Here is a 14,580-nt window from a genome sequence, read left to right on the forward strand (position 1 = left end):
ATTTAACAGCCCCCAATTACTGTGACAAACGCATTGTATTCACATTACTTTTTTAGGAATAAACTATTTTAGAATAGTTTTAGATTTTACAGGAAAAAAATATGAAAATAGTACAGAGATCCCATATGCTTCAAAGCCAGTTTCCCCTAATTGTTAACATTTTGCATTATTATGGTACCTTTTATCACAGCCAATGAACCAATATTGACACATTACCATTAACTAAAGTCTATAATTTATTCAGATTTTCTTAGTTTTAACCTCATGTTCTTTATTTGTTCCAGGATACTGCATTACATTTAGTTATCATGTTTTCTTAAGTGCCTCCTGGCAGTGACAGTTTCTTAAACTTTGTTTCTGATGATCTTGACAGTTTTGAGAACAGTGGTCAGGTATTTTGTAGAATATCCTTCTATTGGGATTTGTCTAATATTTTCTCATTATTATGCTGGAATTATGAGTTTTGGGGCAGAACATCACAGACATTGAGGGCCATTCTTGTCATCCTGTGAAGGGTACATACTATCAATATGCCATATCACTGTTGATACTGACCTGGACCACCTGGCTGGGGTGGTGTTTGTCAGTGTCACTCCTTTCTCTCCTTTCTGTACTGTTCCCTTGGGAAGGAAGTCACTGCGAGCAACCCCACAGAAGGAGTGGAGACCTATGTAAGGGGCAGTGTCTATATAAGTTATTTGGATTTTTCTGCGTAGGAGATTTATCTCTTCTCCCCCATTTATGTATTTACTCTATCCTTTATGTCAATGTGGACTCATGGGTATTTATTTTAAACTTTGAGTTACAATCCAAATCCAATTTTTAAATTTCATTGCCCAGATTGTTTTAGTTTGGGCCACTAGGAGCGTTCCCAGTTGCTCCAATGCCCTTTGACATATCCCCATCAGCTTTTGGTTTTGTTTTATTTTGTTGATCACTTCCTTACTTTCTTGTATTATAAGAGGCTCCAGGCTCATCTTGTATATTTGCTGCCCTAGTTCTGAAGTCAGCTGTTTTTCCAAGGAGCTCTGCTTCCTTTTCTTGGAAAATGGTATTAGAAACAAGAATATGGCACTAGGTTTATGTACACTTAGGTACACATTTTGTATACTTTTGTTCTTACAACAACCGTGTAAAGCTCCTAGTCCTGTTTGTAGATGAGCAATCTTTGTAGCCTTGCACAAGCTCCCACAGCTAGCATAGAGCTTGGTCACAGGTCCAGATTTTGGGTGACTGTAAATCCATGCTCCTTTCAGTGTGCTTGGAAATAATGGCTAAATTGGAAGAGGAATGTCCAATGTTGCTTGCATTTGGGTAAAATATTTTCCTTTATTTCCCCTCCTTCCCCCCAGAGAAAGAAACAGCCCTTTTCATGGAATCAATTGTTTGCCAAAGTTCTCTGGCTGTCAGAGAAAAGCGTTGGTGCTCTTGGTGCCTCCATTGTATTAAGGGTGCCACCGTGGACCTAGGATCTCAGACAGGTGGCCCTGTCTTGGCTCGCAAGATCAGAAGATGGGGAGTCTATCTGGAGAACCCTGGATAAGCTTTAAACAGGACCAGAGCCAATCAGAGTTGGAGAGGCATGGGCTGGCAGGGAGGAAAGAAACAAAAACATCACTAAGATACATCCTGGAAAAAGGAAACAGCCTTATGGAGAAAAGACACCCTAATGCATGGGAGCTAAATTTCCATTTCTCTGGGCAGTTCAGGAAGTTCAGTGGATCCTTAATGAGCATTCATTTCCTGCCACCAAGTAAGTCACACTGGTTCTTTATTTGGTTCTTTTCTTTGTAATTGGAATAAACTTGTATTACATTTCCAACTCCTTATCTTTGGGAATAATTTTAACTTCTAGTTCATGGGCTCCATCAAAGAGATTAACATTGTGAAGCCTTCAGTGGGGCAAGAGACTTGGTTGGGCTCTAGTAGAGCTTAGGAAGAACTTACAGAAATTATGCTATAGCAAAAAATATTTTTAATGACATTTTTTCCAATTATGATATTAAAGCATGTTTCTTGTGGAAAATCAGAGGATATAGACAAGTAAATAAAGCCAAGAATTCTCCCACTATTAGGATTTTTCTTTATTTCTTCCTCTTCCTCCCCCTCTTCTTTCTTCTCCTACTGTTCCTCTACTACTTCTTCTCCCTGCCCTACCCCCTTCCTCCTCTTCCTTGTTTTTTTATTGACCATGCTTCCGTGGATAATACTGGGCTCATGTTGCATACACAAATTTGCATTTTGTTTTTCACTTAATATTTGGTTACCATTTTCACATTATTAAATATTCTTGAAAATTTTGCTACCTAATGTTTCATGTTCTTCCATCATATGGGATGTATTCAGTTTGAACTGCTGTGATAAAGCCTAAGGAATTCTAGAAATAGGATGAATGGTGATAATAAAAGTATTTCCTTCATGAAGTTGATGAAAGGAAAATGAAATAAGTTAAACAACTTATAACAGTGTTTGGTACACAGCAAGCATTCAGTCAATGTTAGGTATGATTATTGTAAATATATTCTACTTGATAAATACTAACAAATAATAGTCTTCCAGAAAACTCCTTTTTCACTCTTAACATAAACATGTCATCTGATATTTAAATAGTAATTGAAAATATTGTGAACCACAACACTAGGCTTTTTGAATGACGTCTGGAGTAAGAGATGGGGTCTTGGCCAAAAGGAGTAAAGAAATTAGCAGTAGACCTCCCAAAGACTGGGCTAAAGGGGTGAGTACTATCATTTCTTGCAGAAAGGAATGGTGAGGGCAGTGTTACCCTGGAATCTAATGGGTCTTTTGGAAGATGGACCAGGGCTCATGCTGGGGTTGTGCATGTGTCTACCTGCATGTGTGTGCATGTGTGATTGTACCTGTGTGTCATGTTGAAGGGATAGAGGGAAAGGGTTGCAAGTCTCTTGTGATGCCTAACATCCTGTGCTGGGAGGGCCCAGCAGATCAAGTTTGGTGCTGTGCATCCAGGATCAGTCACAGATCATTGTGAGCAGATGGCAGGCCAGCTGCTTCCCGGATACCTGGACTGTTCAATTGTGGAGAACATAAAAGGTGGAGAGCACCTCTTCTGTCAGAGGGGTTAAAAGGAGCAAAGCAAAGAGAAGCCTGGAGCTCCAAACTTAAGGACCATCATTGAGATAGTAAATTTCAGAGTGAAACTGGAATTTAGGGAAGCAGCAAAAAGAGCAATCTAAGAGAGCACAGGTGGACGCTGCACGTCCAGAGAACCACACTCTCAACTGCATCTGTGTCACCTAGAGGGGAAGGAGGTGCTCTGACTTGGTCCTCTCGGCCACTGTGCAGGACTGTGAGCTAAGGACCCAGGTACTACTGTCGTGTTGCTTTCACCTCTGTCTCCTCACATTATGCTCACTCATGACAGTCCTGTGATTGGCCATTCATGGAGTACTTACCTCAGGGCTGAGCAGTACTAAGCCTTTTACAATATTGCAGTGATGGGTCAAATAATATCTGTTTAATCCTACAAATGAGGAAACTGAGGCTTGGAGCAGTAAGGTGACTTGTTCAAGATCACATAGTGGGAAAACAAGAGACAGGAACTGCATGTGTTTCCCAACTCCTATTCCAAAATACTTGACCAAAACTACCCTGTCTTATAGAAAACTACTTCTTCCAATGTTAAGAGCTTGCTTCACAGAAGCCAGAGTTCCCAGCAACAATAGCAAATGTTCGTCATATGTTGACTCTGACCTAAGCCCTTTATATGGGTCATCCCACCTAGCTTCGTATCAAATCCAAGAGATTTGTCAGAGGTTAAGGAATTTGTTACAGATAACACTGATAGTAAGTGGCAAGTCAGTGACTGGAGCCCAAGCTATCTGACGTGAAGGCTCACTCCCTGGTCTGCTTTATTGAAGTATAATTGATTACAGTAAACTGAGCACATATAAAATGTAAAATATGTCAGGTGTATACCTGCGAATCACCACTACAGTCAAGAGGACTGAAGTTCTTACTCTTAACCACTAGGCAGCGGCTTCCACCTGTTACTCCTTGTTCACCACATCAGTGTCAGTCCGTCCCTCTACATGGCAAGCAGTCTAGTATCTGAAGATAACCAAATGTGCTTCCTGAATCTGTTATTCCTCAAGATAAGCACCTTCATAAATTGCATTTTATAGGACAGAGTTGAGTTTCTCTTATCAGCTTGTTAACCTTACCATAGGAATTTTGCCCAGGTATTTGGATATTTGGATGCTTCTCTGCTCCGCCAAAACTCATGGAAACTTTTGCTGCAAGGCACACAGTCTGGGCCCTGGCCTGCGGGTAGCGGCCAATGATGCCCGTAGACATGGGGTGGGAGGCCTCCAGGTTAACAGGGCGTGCTCTGAATGTTCCTGTCCTAATAGGCTGGCACCTTTTAAGCAAAATATCAGTTTCTACATGTGTTTATTTTAGAAAGATTAATAAAACTTTTTCCCATTTTATATATTTTATATATTGTTTACACACACACATATATAAAATGGAAGATATATACGTATATGGATATACACATAATATGGAAGAAAACATTCCCATGCACAGGTTATCTTCAACTTCTACTAAATATTTTTTATTTACATTTTTATATTGACTATTTTTCCTTAAAAATATTCTTATAAGGCAAATAATGAATCTGTGGCATCTTACTACACTGATGGACAGTGACTGCATTGGGGTATGGGTGGGGACTTTATAATGTGCGTAAATGTAGTAACCACGTTTTTTCACGTGAAACCTTCATAAGAGTATATATCAATAAACCCTTAATAAAAAAATTAAAAATATATATTCTTATAATTTGACACTAGCCTTAATGTATACATTGTCTTCCATATCCTTACCTCATCTCATAGAATAAACCATAACACAGCTAAAAATTGAAGCTTAGGATAACAAGTTACTTGTCAAATTTTTCATTGCTGTTAAATGGTAGAGCCATATTATAAACCGTGACTCAGAGGCTGACTGGTTTCAGCGCAGGCATGGTTTGGCAGGTGAGTGGTATAGGGAAACAGGGAACAGAGGTTTAAATTCCAAGTCCAAGGACTCCTTTGATTAAGTACCCTCAAATACATCACAATTACACTCACATACATAGATTTTCTGCTTTTACAAAAATGGGATTATCTTCTACAGGGCGCCTGTAACTTCACTTTGCAGTTACCGTAGACAGCTTGCCATGACAGTAGACCCACCTTGTTTTTTTATTTTCCTTTGTATTTTTAAAAGCAGCACAAGCACAGCATAACCCATACTTGCCCCAAACACAGATCCTGTGTTTCCCCTCAGTTTGGTAGGTCTGGGGCCCAGGGCCTGTGTAGTAGAAAAGTGACAGATAGGCACCCTCGGTGGAGCCCATGGGCTGTCCTCTGCCACCTCCTGTAGGGTGAGCGAGCCATCAACGAGCAGAACAACAGCAAAACCCACAGCCGGCTCACAGCAAGGGCCCTGGTGCCAGGGAAAGGCAGAGAGGATAGGGAGGAGGACAGTGACATGCCGGGACAGACTCGGGAAGAAAGGTGTGCTTCATAGGGACTTCCACAGAGGGGAGTGCCCAGGGACAGTCATCACGCGCTTCTGTAACAGTGATCAGGCTGGAAGCTGGTGGACTTGTTTTAAAGTTGCATTTGTGTGGTAACCACAGTTTTTACTTAGATGTTTAATTTAAGGTGCTTTGTCCCAGTTAACAGAAGCTCTGGGACAGCTAAAAACCTTCAAAGAGGCCTCTTGTCTGGCATACTAAGTGGGGAGGGTCTGCATGCCAGGAGGGCAGGAGTTCCACTTTTCCACTTGGCAGTCTGTTATCTACCAGGAAATAACGTTTCCTGGTGCCCATTTGCTCAGGGCATGAAAAGACATACATAATATGAACAAATGAAAGCTCTGAATTTCATGAGCTGTTAATTTCAGCCCCTTCTCCCTCCCAAATTATCACTGACTGATCCAGTGTGGCAAGTCTCCACCCTTTGTGCCACGTCTTGTTTGCTGGTGAGTGATGCTAGCATCAGTCCTCCTAAAGGTCCAAGGGAAAAGGGATTCACAGGAGCCAGCCCCAGCTTTGTCTCTCTCTCTGTGTCTCCAGCAGGTGCCTGTTCTCGATGCTCACCAGGAAGTTCAGCCCTGTTCCTGGGTCATCCCAGGCCCAGAGTGGGTGTCCGAATCTAGCTCAGTGTCAGTCTCCCCTGCTCAGCACCAAGTGACACGCCCCTCCAGTCTCACCAGAGGCAGTGCCTCGATTGTACTAATTGGGTTTCTGCCTTGTTCCCAAGCCCAAGGCCCCTGTGGTAGTGCTGTTTCCACATTCCTGTCTGGCAGCCTACATTAAACCTGGATCCTTCGTAGGAGTAAGGACTAGCCTTTCTCTGGCCAGGCTCTGACCCAGAAGTGGAACACTATTCCAAGCCCAAAGTCTCTGGCTGGGATTAGTCACAGAGGACACACTCCTGGAACCAGCTTCCTCTCTGTATTTCCAAGTATCATCTGCCCCAGACTCCTCCTGGCTGGACTCTAATTGGCTGTTGAAAACATTTCTACTTCTGTCTTATGGCCATACCCCGTAAACCCTTGGCAAACTACCTTCTTGAGCTGTAAGCAAAGATTGTCGTAAGTTTCAATTGCCTGCCCACCTGAACTTCCTTTGAGAGCACCTGCAATTTCATCAATTCCCCAAATGCAGATTTTTATCCCAGTGGATGTGTCCAGTACCATGTCCCAACCCCTCTATCTTGCCTACATAATTGGATACCCTCTACAATTCTGTGATGTGGCCATGGCTTTACACAGTTAGTGGGTTCTGGGAGCATTCTATTTCAACTAAATTTTCCAAACAAAATTCTCTTTTAAATATTCTGGAGAGAATGCTTTAAAAATGTGATCCTGATTCCTTTACAAAGGCTGGATAGCAATATATGCTGTGTGAAGTACATTATATAAAACATGAGTCCTTAATTTGAATCCTACCTCTCACAGACTATAACCTTGGACAAATCATTATGAAGTTCTTCCTGGAACTTTTTCTTCACGTGAGAAACAATGAGCCTAACTGAGTAATACTAAGACCTAGTCTAGTTAGAAAAGTCTATGGTGCTTAATCTTTGTACACTAACATATACTGTTTGGTATATTTAAATTTTCAGATTAAAACTTCTCAGAATTAAGTACACTGGCATGAAGTTTCGGCCTGGGAATTTACTCTTTTGGCTTTTTAAAACATGGATTGTTTTTAATTACCTGAAATTGTCATAGTAGTTGCCAAATTAGGTAAGCTTCACAAAAAGAAATCTGCCTTACCTCGAGAGAGGAGCTTTTTATTTTTATTTTTGGAAATAGCAAAAAGCAAGGGGAGGGGCCTTTTCTGACTGTGCACATATGGGCCACCCCAAGCCACCTCAAAGCAGGTCAGAGCCCAGTACCAGTCAGGGAAAATGGAGGGCAATGCCTCTGATAGGTAGAGATAGCCGTTAGCCAGCTCTTTTCTTCAGCAATTCATGGGGAGGTTCTGTATCTTTGTGTTAGACCCTTTAATCTAACTAAGGGTTGCTAAATGTTTTACAAACATTAAGTAATTCAATTAAACTTCACATCACCACCTTGAGTCAGGTAATTCCTTTTAGGCATATCACACCTTTGCTTACTCCAGTATTGTCCATGGTTTATGCCTTAGTGCAAATTAGGATAATTAACAATAAAAGTGAAATCTTGAGTTTAGTTCTGTAAAGTTCCATAACTGAAGATCTCAAGTACTCTACCATTATCAGATTTTTGAAAAAAGGACTGAGGGGAAGCTTGAGGCAGCTCATTACAAATGATGATAAGGCAGAAGTACTGCACTTGTTTCAGGTTCTACTCCATGCTGAGGACACATGACCTTGAATAATTCTTTGTGACTCAGTTCCTATAGCTCTGAAGTGGGGGCAATAGTATTACTCACCTCCATACTTCATAGAGATGTTGCAAGGCAAAATGTTTGTAATGGACTGCGGAGTTCTCAGATGAAAGGTGGAAATTAGTATATAATGAAACATTATTACCACTTACCTGCACACCATCTAAATGGGTTAGGCAAGTGAACTATGAACATCCTCATAATCTTGGCAGAAACCAATACTTCCATCATGTTCACTAAATATCTACTATTACCACCAAAGAGGTTGAAAACTGCTCAGAGCAGCAGACATGCTCTTGGAATAAAGGAAGGCAAGCTGAGATACAAGATCATCAAATTATTTATTTTCTTTGTCTCCCTCCCCCCCTTTCCATTCTTATTTGAGATCAAGTATTTAAGAGGAAATGAGTACAGAGAGAGAGAAGAACTAAGAATGCCAGAAGCAACTTTCCTCTTAGGTATTCCTCTCAATGCTAAATTGTCAGTGTATGCGTATACTTCACAGTCTCCTTATGGGCTCCTGGGCACATCCTCCTCTGTGCCCTTGCCTTCAGTCTCCTTTTGTCAATGATGTTTTCCTTATCTGCCTGCATAAATCGAGGCAAGCACAGAACTCCCTATCTCCATGAAGCCTTCCTGGCCTAACCTCCTCCCTGAGCTGCTTCTGACACTCCTCTGTAATTAGCACATGTTTTGGAATTTATCTTTTAGTGTTGGTCTTGCTTTCTAATAGACTAATTTTTTCAAGGGTGTATTTTATTAATCTCTATTCTTCATCTAGTACAGGTCTTGGCATACTGAAGTTAAATAAGCATTAATTAAATGAGTGAATGGAATGTCAGCAAAATAAAAAGCTTCCAGTTCAGACTGCACTATATCCATGTCCGGTATTTTCACCATGCCATATCACACACTGTGAGGCACATGTAGGGCAGAATAAAAATATTGAACAGGAAAAACTAAGGGAAGACAAACTGATTTAAAGAATAAATTTTCCACTCCTTTGGGTTAAATACTAAGGAGTGTGATTGCTGGATCATATGGTAAGATGTTTAATTTTGTAAAGAACTGCCAAACTGTCTTCCGAAGTGGCTGTATCATTTTGCATTCTCACCAGCAATGAATGAGAGTTCCTGCTGCTTCACATCCTTGCCAGCACTGGGTGTTGTCAGTATTTTGGGTTTTGGCCATTTTAGTAGGTGTGTAGTGGTATCACATTGTTTTAATTTGCAGTTCTCTAATGACATAGTCAAATAAGTTGAAAACATAGGGTCACACAAGAACATGTACATGAATGCTTGCAGTGGCTTTATTTGTAATTGCCAAAACTTGGAAGCAACCAAGATGTTCTTTGGTAGGTGAATAGATAAATAAACTGTGGTACATTCAGACAGCAGAATATTATTCAGGTCTAAAAAGAAATGAGCTATCAAACTGTGAACAGACATGGAGGAAACATGAATATAGTAAGTGAAAGAAGTCCATCTGAAAAGGCAACATATGGTATGATTCCAACTCTATAACATTCTGGAAAAGGCCAAGTATATTCAGGAACCCAGCCAGATAAATGCCTGAATTGCCAATCATAGATAGTAAGATTAAACACTCTTCTCTCGCCGGTATGCAGGCGAGTTACCTGCATACCGTGTTACATTTCACATACTAACACTCCTCAACCCCTATCAGTTGAGATAGAGTTTGAAATATTGTTTTATTTTTTTTCCTTGCTAAATATTTAAATGACTGCCTATGAGAGCTCTACAATTCTGGAAAAGGCAAAACTATTCACACAGTAAAAGAATCAGTGCTTGCCAGGGTTTTGGGGAAAGTTACGGATGAAGAGGGGGAGCAGAGAGAATTTTTAACATGGCTAAAATACTCTGTATGATACTATAATGCTGAAACATGTCATACATTTGTCAACTCATAGGATGTACATCAAGAGTGAACCCTAGTCTAAACCTTGGGTGAAAATGACATGTTAAGGTAGGTTCAGCAATTGTAATAAATGTACCATTCTGGTGGGGGATGCCAATAGTGGGGGAGCATGTCCATGCAAGGAGTATATGGGGAACCTCTGTAGCTTCTGCTCAGTTTTGGTGTGAAACTAAAACTGCTTTAAAAGATAAAGCCTATTAATTTTTTTTTCACAAAAAGAAACTTTCAAACCATGTTCTAGAAGGAAATAGAAAATTTAGTGTACAGGGTTCAAGGAAACTGTTTATTGCATATAATTTTAGCTAGAAATAATGAGTCACTTTAGAACTTGCTTATGCAATGATTCCTGTAATATTTATGCCCAGGATGATAAAGAATAATGTGCATATTTATGACATCAGCTGGCCTTCACTCATATCTTTACTTACTGCATTAGGCCCAGACTCTAGCCTCAAATTCAAGATTTCCATGGAATGGCCTCAATCTGTATTTCCTGCACCATCTTGCTCACTCAGTTCTTTTTCCTTCACACACACCCTGGCTATATATAGCAAAGGTTAGGCACTTTGCACAAGTGTGTACATTTCTGATGACTCCCCTGCTCCAAGTCCATCCTCTTCTGGGTGCCACCATCTTCACCTATTGGAGCCTTTCCTGTCTGTTTCAAGGCCCTACTCAAGTACTTCCTCCACAAAAAGGTTTTCCTGGCTCTATAAACATCCCTCTCTGAGCACTTTGGTGGTAGCCTCATAGCTGAGACATGGATTGGGGAAGCTGCATTGGCTGGCCCAAATATCAACTCTTCACTGAGTGTTTGAATGTAGGCAAATTATTGATTTCCTTTACCCAGGCTTCCTTTTCTGCTAAGTGGGGATGATTATAATAGTACCGACCACAGAAGCTGTTGTAAGAAGTGCGCAATGACATGAAAAATGCTTACGACAGTGCCTGACATATGGAAGTGTTTGGTAAATTTTGTTTGCTTTTTACACGGAATCTAGCCCTGTTTGTATATACTCATGCTTGTAGACGAGCAGTGCCAACTGAAGAAGGGTACTGCCCATATGTCATGCTGCCGTAGAGGCACTGGGATGTTTTACCATTGGAACTCCTGGAGGGATGTGAGAAAACTCACTATTTCAAAGTCTTCAATTGTCCTGGACTGAATTGCTGAAAATGATTTTCTGTGGTCTCTTGGTTTTCACAAAGTTTTTTATGTTCTTAGAGACTTATTTTGCTTTAATACTGTAACCATATAACACGATTTGTTTAATGAAATGAGATCCTGTGGAGTTTTTCCTGTAACTCCTGATCAATTACACACCCATCCTAACCCTACAATGTTGCGTGAGTTGCCAAGTATATTCAGGAACCCAGCCAGATAAATGCCTGAATTGCCAATCATAGATAGTAAGATTAAACACTCTTCTCTCACCTGCATACCGGCACTGGTACAGTGTTACCATTTTACATACTAACACTCCTCAATCCCTATCAGTTGAGATAGAGTTTGAAATATTGTTTTATTTTTTTCCCTGCTAAATATTTAAATGACTGCCTATGAGAGCTCTACAATGTTCATTTACTTTTGGGGGGTATAATTTCTTTTTATTGAGATATAATTCACATTTGTAAAATTCTCTCAATAAAAGTACAAATTCAGTGACTTTTAGTGTATTCACAAAGTTGTCCTGCCATAACCACTCTCAAATTCCAGGACATTTTCATTCCCTTAAAAAGAAATCCCATACTTCTCATATTTTGATCTTGAGATATAATGTTAATTGCATTTTTAAGTTTATTTTGTTAAATTGTGCTAATAATTTTTGGAAATTCAGAGAACAGCATTATGTATATATGTATTTATATATATAATAACTAATATTACAATAGCTTATCATTTTTATGTTTGTCTAATTTATACTTTACCATTTGCTCAAGGTTTTATACATACATATGTGCACTCACCCACTTTAGTCTTGGTCTTGTTTGCATTAGCAATGTCAGGGTGGGGATATCAGTGCCAACAGTTGTGCATAACTTAAAGGAGAATGAGTGGACACAGTGAAGGTAAAAAATAACTCCTTTATTGAATACATTCTGTTTCCCAGGCACTACTCCTCACACAACAGCTTTAAGAGGTAAGTTCTATTACCATCATCTTTATTTTACATATGAGCAAATGGAGGCTTATGAGGTTTATGAAACTCATTATCCCAAAGTGGCACAACTGGTAAAACCCCAGTTTGAACCTGGATCCTCCAAATCCAGAGCAACGCCCTTAACCATGATGCTCCACCGCCTACTGTTAAATTGGATGTTTCGTTTAATTATACCAACAGCGCTTGATCAGTGCTGCACAATATGTTTTCACAAGTCCGCATTCAAGCCTCCGGTTACTGGATGAGAAGAGCCAACTCCTAAAGGTTAACACAGCTGATCACACAGCTCGACCAGTGCCAATGAGCAGCTGGAATCCAGGTTTTTTTTCCTGAGCCAAAGTGGATGTGTGTTCCTACATCACACTGGGATTTCTGACAGTTATGTCAGACTTCTGTTCCAGCTTTCATAATAAAAAACCATTTGAAACATTTGTTTTATTTTATTATATTTGTTTGCATGTTTAAATTCCCACATCACTCTGAGGGTAGCAATTATGACTTCATTCATATATATAGTTCCTGTGTTCAAATAATGTGTATTGAATGAATGTGTGAAGAAATTTAAAAAGTCTTGCCACATAGTCAGTTGAATATTTTATTTCTAGACTTTCTTAAGAATTTAGCCACCAATTTTTTAGTGAAAGGAGACTACATAAAGTAGTTTAATTATATCTTCATTCTTTGTGTACATGCTTTTTGCAAAAGTAAACTTAATTCCACATATACATTAAGTAGAGTGCCTTTGCATGCACACAGAAATGTGATTATGAGTACCTTTTGAAGAGGATTTGTTATAATTTGTAGCTTTTGTAAGCAAAATGAATGAGGATATTATTAAAAGCTGATGGGCTGGGGCTTTCATTAATTAAATAAAATCTGCAGCTCTGTTAGCCTCCGTCCACCCCAGTCCCTGAGCCTCTGTGGAAAAAGCAGTGAGCTGGCAGTTCTTGCATCTGCTCCTCACTCCTTGGAAAGTCCTGCCAACTCTGCATTGTCCTGTTGGATTTGCAGTCAGATACGCTGGCAGGCACTGGGCAGGCAACAAGTTCTTTCCCTGTAAGTTGGGTACAAAAAGATCGGCATGGGAGCAGCCTCTTTTGGGACAGCTGCTCTGGGAGAACACAGTAGGCAAGGAGCAGGCAGACACTCCTCTAAACAGAGGGTGACTTGTGGGAGGAGTTCAGTTTACTAAGTATTACCATTTGCTGAGAGAAGGTACGCGGTCAAGAAGGAGTTTTAACCTGGAGGATCCTTAACACATTCAGCCAGCTGGCGAGCGACAGTGACTCGGCAAGTTCGTCCTGGAAGCATCTGCTCAAGAGGGTCAGGCAGGAGAAGTGGAATCACCGTTTCATGGGGAACCCCTTTGAGGATGGCCAGCATGCTTTGCTCAATGAAGGAGAAGAGAATGAGATGGTAAGATTCTAGCCACAGTCCTCTCTTCACACACACACACACACACACACACACACACACACACACACACACACACACACACACACACACACACACACTCACTCACTCACCCACTCACTCAGACACTCATGCACTTCTCTTCAATTTGACTCTCATGTTATGTGAGGAAAGATAATGTCCAAGAAATTTTCTGTCCCATAAATGTAACCTCTGACAGCAGAAATTTTTTAGAATGAAAATATTTTACTCATTTTATCAAGAACATTTTCTTTTTAAATAAAACAGAAAGGGAGTGAAGCACAGTGCCACTTTCTTATGTCTTTTTGAGCTTCACCAGTATAGCAAGTTCTGTTAAAAATTTCAAATAATTTCAGTAAATCCCTAATGTGGGGAGCAGTGTATTCCTGATAGGGAGAAGCAGAATATCCATAGAGAAACAGAAGTGCAGCTGGTCTTTTGCCATCTTTTCTTCTCACGTATCTGTGTTCACAAAGACTGTTGGACAGGGAAAACATAAAATATGAACAATTACCAGCCTACACACATTTCTGTTTACTTCTAGAATTTTACTTGTAGCTCTCTAGGTATAGAGATGGTTACAGAAAACTTTCTATAGTTAACTATCTCTTTTCATTTAGATGTGTTCCCATCTGGGAAACTATAGGAAAATCAAAGATGATTCTTATACTCTTGCTGAATTTAAGGCTCTGTTTCTCAATTACAAGGTAATCAAGAGAGAGATAGAAATGTGTACTTCTGTTTAATAGGGCCTTTTTGCTAATTGCAAAAGCACAGTCTTTTATACCAGTAATGGTGTAATTAAAATGTTAGAATGTGATACCCTCATTCTATAATAGCATTTTATCTTCCTGGAATTAATATATAAATAACAAGCCCAAATGATCTTTACTTAAAGTGTTTTCTTGGTTAATTGCTTTAGTCTTGACTATTAAATTCTTTTTTGCTAAACTGGTCTTTCAAGTTTAATCTGCTTACCTGTTCCTATAGCAGCAACATGTTTTGGACCTTCAGAAGTAGATCCTTCTGTTATCAAAGCCGAAAAAATTATAAGGGAATAAAAAGCACCCAAATTTACATGGGTTTCTTCACCTTCTCTTTACTTCCAGATTTGACTGCCAAATGACAGTTGCCTTT

The 14,580-nt window shown here is 39.9% G+C and overlaps 1 protein-coding gene and 1 long non-coding RNA gene across 7 annotated transcripts in view; both read left to right on the forward strand.

The window, feature by feature from the left end:
- The window catches only part of LOC118973509 (uncharacterized), a 29,623-nt gene extending 17,193 nt beyond the window's left edge, over positions 1–12,430 (forward strand). Inside the window, exons 3-5 of the long non-coding RNA XR_012129288.1 lie at positions 1,353–1,753; positions 2,642–2,734; positions 12,190–12,430. This is a non-coding gene — a long non-coding RNA (uncharacterized lncRNA). The remainder of the gene's footprint in view (positions 1–1,352; positions 1,754–2,641; positions 2,735–12,189) is intronic.
- A 588-nt stretch (positions 12,431–13,018) lies between these two features.
- ATP13A4 (ATPase 13A4) overlaps positions 13,019–14,580 on the forward strand; it is a 122,375-nt gene continuing 120,813 nt past the window's right edge. For 2 of the 6 annotated variants that reach the window (XM_073231895.1, XM_073231898.1), the window contains exon 1: positions 13,038–13,425. In XM_073231895.1, the coding sequence (XP_073087996.1) occupies positions 13,363–13,425 (63 nt within the window). In that variant the 5' untranslated portion in view covers positions 13,038–13,362. Of the gene's footprint in view, positions 13,426–14,580 lie in introns of all 6 variants that reach the window. The other 4 variants (XM_073231901.1, XM_073231899.1, XM_073231896.1 and 1 more) reach the window with 4 other exon arrangements.

This window comes from Manis javanica, chromosome 3 (assembly GCF_040802235.1).
Source record: "Manis javanica isolate MJ-LG chromosome 3, MJ_LKY, whole genome shotgun sequence".
Lineage (NCBI taxonomy): Eukaryota > Metazoa > Chordata > Mammalia > Pholidota > Manidae > Manis > Manis javanica.